This window comes from Stegastes partitus, unplaced genomic scaffold, assembly GCF_000690725.1.
Source record: "Stegastes partitus isolate 25-593 unplaced genomic scaffold, Stegastes_partitus-1.0.2 Scaffold2336, whole genome shotgun sequence".
NCBI classification, from domain to species: domain Eukaryota; kingdom Metazoa; phylum Chordata; class Actinopteri; family Pomacentridae; genus Stegastes; species Stegastes partitus.
Window position 1 is genome coordinate 68,172 of NW_007580067.1, and position 5,956 is coordinate 74,127.

The 5,956-nt window shown below is 47.2% G+C and overlaps 1 protein-coding gene across 1 annotated transcript in view; it reads left to right on the forward strand.

The window, feature by feature from the left end:
• mfn1a (mitofusin 1a) overlaps positions 1-5,359 on the forward strand; it is an 11,389-nt gene extending 6,030 nt beyond the window's left edge. Inside the window, exons 9-18 of the mRNA XM_008304858.1 lie at positions 154-221; positions 1,132-1,253; positions 1,517-1,643; positions 2,418-2,522; positions 2,853-2,955; positions 3,035-3,255; positions 3,732-3,836; positions 4,075-4,271; positions 4,395-4,529; positions 5,219-5,359. Coding sequence (XP_008303080.1) covers positions 154-221; positions 1,132-1,253; positions 1,517-1,643; positions 2,418-2,522; positions 2,853-2,955; positions 3,035-3,255; positions 3,732-3,836; positions 4,075-4,271; positions 4,395-4,529; positions 5,219-5,285 — 1,250 coding nt within the window. The 3' untranslated portion in view covers positions 5,286-5,359. The remainder of the gene's footprint in view (positions 1-153; positions 222-1,131; positions 1,254-1,516; positions 1,644-2,417; positions 2,523-2,852; positions 2,956-3,034; positions 3,256-3,731; positions 3,837-4,074; positions 4,272-4,394; positions 4,530-5,218) is intronic.
• Positions 5,360-5,956: the final 597 nt, after the last annotated feature.

Below are 5,956 nucleotides of genomic sequence, written 5' to 3' on the forward strand. Positions count from 1 at the left end.
ATGGGTGAGACAGGTGAGATGGGTGAGACAGGTGAAATGGGTGAGACAGGTGGGCGGGTGACTTAAATCATCATTAGCAGACGTTCAGCTGGTTTTTCTCAGGTTTAGTCAACTTTGTGTCTCCTGAGCCTGAACATTCTGCTCTTCCTGCAGGTGGCGCTCTGGCCGAAGGCTTCCACGAGAGGCTGAGAGAGTTTCAGAGGTTTGAGAGAACATTCGAGGTAAGAAAAGACAAAAAACATGATGTTTTCCAGTTTCCAGACTCTATGAAGAACAAAAACTTCAACACCCAGTCTGCGATCCATTTTACTGGACCAGAGACATCACAAAGTACAAAAACAAATTCTGTGATTCTCGTTGCCACTGCAAAAAAAAAAAAAAAGAAAGAAGAAGAAATAAATGTATTTTAACCAAAACTTCTAAGTCACATAAAATACGGTCCTATTAATGACAACATTATTGTTAAAAATGTAAAAATCTACTTGTTTGTGTCAGTTTTAACATTTCTGCTGCTGATTTATACGTGATGAAAAGAATAGAAAACAACTTTAGTCACTACGCTAGCCTAAGTAAGATAATGTTAGTGGCTAACTTATTCTAAACAAATAGCATTAGTTGTTATTATAGCTTGAGCAATTAACATTAATCTCTATGTTAGCCTAAAGAAGATGTTAGCTGCTACGCATTAGCCACTGCATTAGCCATGGCATCTAAAACTATTTACTACGCTAACCTAAGCAACTACAACTAGCTATTACGTTAGCCTTAACAAGTAACGTTTGCGTCTACATTGGACTAAGCACCCTATTGTTAGCCCAAGCAAGGAAATATTATCCTTTACATTAGCCTAAATAAGATGATGATTGTTACAATGTTAGGCCAAACAAGATAGCATTACTTGCTACGTTAGCCTGAACAAGATAATGTTATATGCTACATTAGCCAGACAAATAGCATCAGTTGCTATGTTAGGCCAAAGAGGTAATGTTAGCCAGTAGAGCAGCTTAAACAAGAAACATTAGCCTGTTAGCTCCTGTTGGCTTTGTTCTAAGGCGATACCAGATGTTAGTTGTTCAGTTACAATCTGCTGTCGGTTCGGTGGATGTCAGTGGTGCTGATGTGACCCTGCAGGAGTTCATCTCTCAGTCGGCGGTGAAGACCAAGTTTGAGCAGCACACGGTCAGAGCCTGGCAGATCACTGAGGCCGTCAGAGCCGTGATGGACGCCATCAACATTGCCTCCGCCGACAGGAAGTGAGCAAAGAAACTGCCCTGTTTCCTACTTAAAGAGGCCACATTCTGCCTCTCCCCCTTCAGCGTGTATTTAGCTGCTCTTTTTAGCCTTAAGGTTTAGTTGAAGGTCCACAGCAAACACTCGCCTTGTCTGAAGTCCAGATCAAAGCACGTCAGCATACTTCAGCTGACCGCTACAGTCATATCACAAACCAAAGTGCAGAATTTGTCCCTCTGACAAAAGGCCGAGCTGGTGTTTGTGCCTGACCTCTGACCTCTGACAGGATCTGCTGCCTGGAGGACCGGGAGGAGCAGAGGGATCGGCTGGACTTTGTTCGAGGACAGATTAACCGTCTGAGCGACAGCGTCAAGGAGAAGATCAAGACTCTGACTGAGGAAGTCGCTGCCAAGGTAAAGGAGGAGATTTCCAGGGCGGAGCCGCCTGGCTCACCTGCTGCCTGGTCTTTAAATGGGTCCAACAGGAAACACAGCTCTGAGCAATGCTGGACGCTACAGTCCTGCTGCAGATGCTCTGAATGATGACACTGATTTCACTGGCTGACGTAAAGATGGTGTCAGTTCAAGTGAGCAGCTCTGGCTGAAGGTTCTTCAAGTTTCTGCTGAAGTTCTGACAATAAAATGACTTTAAAACCCGGAAGGATTGAGGTCAACAATAAGTGCACTATGTTAGCAGCTACATTAGCATTACAAGATAATGGTAGACGCTGCGTTAGCCCAAGCAAATGATGTTAGTCTTAAGAAGCAACACTGTTTGGTAAGTTTGTCTAAGCTAATAAAGTTAGCCTAACCAAGAAATGTTAGCTACTACATGATAACATTACATGCTACATTATCCTAAATGAGATAGCATTAGCCACTATGTTAGCCCACACAAATAACATGAGTTACTACATTAGCCTACACAAGTTGTGTCCACCACAATGCTAACCTAAAGAAGATAATGTTAGATGCTAGATTTGTCTAAAGATGTTATGTTAGCCACTATGCTAACCCAAACAAGATAATGTTAGTTTGTACAGTAGCCTAAAAAGCAACGTTAGCCACTACGTTATCCTTAACAAATAACCGTAGCTTCTACATTGGCCAAAGTGTCGGCCTGTGTTTCTGTCAGAAGACACTCTGGTGTTGATCCAGGTGTGCTAAACAGCAGGTTTCTGTCGTCAGGTTGCGGTGGCGCTCTCAGATCAGATCCGGTCTCTTCCAGTTCTGGTGGAGGAGTTCAGAGCCGACTTCAACCCAACTCAAGAAAATCTGGAGCTCTACAAAACTGTGAGTCCGGCAGCAAAACTAGAGAATAACCGCTGAGATCCGACCAGGTGCTTCTGTGCAGGTACCTGAACACACCTGAAATGAATGATTTAATGTAAGATTTTACAGCAGGTGACAGGTTTTATTGCTGCTGTTCATCAAACCAACTGTGGTTTTCAGATGAAGTTTGGTGCATGAACACGTCTAATTATTTTGTCAGAGCAACAGCCAGCCGCTTCAGCAGCTGGATGTTTGTGCGTTCTCCGTCAGACCGACATGTCGGTGTTCCAACTCTGGCAGCAGCCTGCACTGAACCATCCGTCTGGCCTGAGTTTTCCTTTCTGTGTCCAGAAGCTGCAGCAGCACGTGGAGGAGCGTCTGGTCGGCTGTCTGGCTCATCGCTGTTCGGTCGGAGCCCTCGGCGATGTCAGAGACGCCCAGAGACACATGATCGGTAAGAGCTCGGCCATCGTCTTCCCTGAGCGGCTCGGGTCGGCCGATGGCTGCAGATGTTCTCTGGTTGTTCCCTGCAGACAGCGTCCGTCCTCTGCTGTCCACCTCCGTCCAGGAGCAGCTCTCCTCTCCGTCCTCCTCCTTCCAGCTGACCTATGACCTCGGCCTGGCCGCTCTCTGTGCAGACTTCAGGGAGAACATCGACTTCCAGTTTTCTCTTGGTTGGACGGCCCTCGTCACCCGTTTCATTGGAGTCGCCAACGCCAAGCGAGCGTTGAGCGGCGCAGATGGCCGACTGCAGGTGACTCCGCTTCATAAATCCTCCATGCTGTGGTTTGTCCTTCAGTCTGTTAGAAAGCTGCTGTTTGGAGCATTTAGAAGGTCTTTCTGAGTCACTCTGAACAGTTCAGATTCATTTTGCACAATTTGGCCAATGATGCAGGACAGGAATGCTGATTGTTAGCATCGTTTAGCATTGGTTACCATGGTGACCCAGCAGGCTAAAACAGCCCCAACCCTCCTGCTGACCCTCAGGACTAAGACCGGTGCTTCAGCCGTGGAGAAACCAACCGTCTCTGTGGTGTCTGGAGCTCAAACACTCAAAGTCTCATTCTGAGGACATCAGACTGGAAACAAACTGGAAGCTTTCAGTCATTCTGGGCGAGTTTTTGTGAGAGGTGGAGCCTGCAGGAGTTAGTTTGGCCCACAGAGACACAACAAGCACCCCTACAACCACGCTACTGCACAGTCGTAACCATGGAAACTCTTTTCTCTCAGCAGGAACGCTCCACCTTTAAGGATGAGATGGTGGTTTCCATAGCAACCCGTCTGGTCTCCGTCACCTCCCGGGCGTCCATGACGGTGCTGGTGATTGGTGGAGTGGTACGTCCTGCAGCGCTGCCAATCACTTTATTGATCTACTGATTGGTTTTGACTTCATCTGATTCACTGGTGGAGAAACATTTGAGTTGTTTCTAGAACAGGATGTTCAGATTCATGAGGCAGGAAACAGAGAAGCACGACGTCTGTTCTTTACCTTCTAAATACAACTAAAGCAGTGAACTCTGTGAGCAGCTTTCCGTCTCCTGTGCTGCGTGTCTCAGGTGTGTCGCTGTTTCAGGTGTGGCGTTCGGTGGGCTGGCGTTTCATCGCGCTCTCCCTCTCTCTGTACGGTGTCCTCTACCTGTACGAGAGACTCACCTGGACCGACGCCAGCAGGGAGCGCGCTCTGAAGCGGCAGTTTGTGGAGCACGCCACCCGCCGCCTCAGAACCGTCGTCCCCGTCACGAGCTCCGCCTGCAGCCAGCAGGTGTACAAGTAAGGCTCCGCCCCCACCTGAATAATCTGCTCTATTTGTTTGTTTCTGTACTTGTTTGTGTTTGTTGGGTCTGTGTCCATTTGTTTTGTTTGTGTTTATTTATCTGTTTGTTTGTTTGTCAGGGAGCTGTCGGCGACCTTCAGCCGTCTGACTCAGAGAGTGGACCTGAGCGAAGCCGAGTTGGAGGGAACCATCCGTCAGCTGAGCTTCAGGATCCAGAGACTGGAGAACGTCCAGAGAAGGTCCAAGGCCTTCAGGTCAGGGGCTGCTGGGTTTATACTTCCTCACCTCCCAGCTGGGTGGAGTTAACCTTAAGCACCTCCCAGCCAGGGGGAGTTAGCCTAATGCACCTCCCAACCAAGTGGAGTTAATCTAGCGCACCTCCCAGTCGGGTGGAGTTTACGCCCTTAAATAAAATTGTAATGACTGTTCACCTCCTCCTGTTCTGTATCTTCTTTCTACTATTTGTATAATTTTCTGTTCTCTGGAAGCCTACATTGCTCACCTCCTCCACCTCCTCACCTCCTCACCTCCTCACCTCCTCCACCTCCTCCACCTCCTCCACCTCCTCACCTCCTCACCTCCTCCACCTCCTCCACCTCCTCACCTCCTCCACCTCTTCTGTCTCCTCCACCTCTTCAACTGATGTTTTACTGCTTTCCTGTAAAGTTCTCTCAGTTTTATTAATTATTAATTAATAATAATTAATTAATAATTAATTTGATTAAACTACTGTCAGATGCTTTTTCTTTATTTTGTCCATTTTCACTCTGAACTGCAGCTCACTTGTATAAAAGATGCTGCATCAATAAATTTGAAAGAGATAACTTTTGAAGGAAATAACGGATGAAATGATTGATAAAGTGACGTCAGTATCAGAAGATGAGACGCTGCTTTCAGTTTCTGCTCTCGGCCTCTTTAAACTGTGGATGAATGTGTGTTTCAGGAACCGAGCGACGGAGCTGGAGACTCAGCTGGAGGCCTTTTCTGTTCAGTACCTGCAGGGGAACTGAGGAAGACCAAGAGCTGCTGAGAGTCTGACTGAAATCTGATCAAACCGTTCGATCGGGATGGAAATCAGTCCAACTGTTTCTCCTCCAGTTTGATCTGCAGATGTAGAATCATTCAGTTCAGATAGAAAACTGTCCGTTAGTTCTAAACTGGTTTCTGTTTGCTGTGAAACTGGTCTGAAACCAGTCTGAAACCAGTCTGAAACCAGTCCAAAGTCAAGTCGAAAACCAGTCTGGAACCAGTCCGGAACCAGTCAGTAGTTCACAGAGTGGGGACGCGTTTGGAAACAGGCGACCAGGAGACAAACGAGATACATCGTCAAGAAAAAACGTCCAGAAACCTCGACGAGGCGTAGCTCGCTCTTGGCTTCACTGTGAATGTGGTGGGAGGTGAGGAGGAGCCCCTGAGTGTTTTTAATGTCGGTACAGATCCACTACATGACTCGAGACACGCAGCATCAAGTCTGTAACCCGTTTTGAACAGAGTTCTGCACTACGAAGCCCGATCAGTGGGTCATCAGGTATGTTGAGCCTAAAGCCAGAGTCTTCAGTGTCACAAAGGTGTCTCTCTTTCTACCTGCTAGGTCTCCACGGTAACTGATGCTGTGGAGCTAGGTTTCCACGATAACTGATGCTGTGGAGCTAGGTCTCCATGGTAACTGATGCTGTGGAGC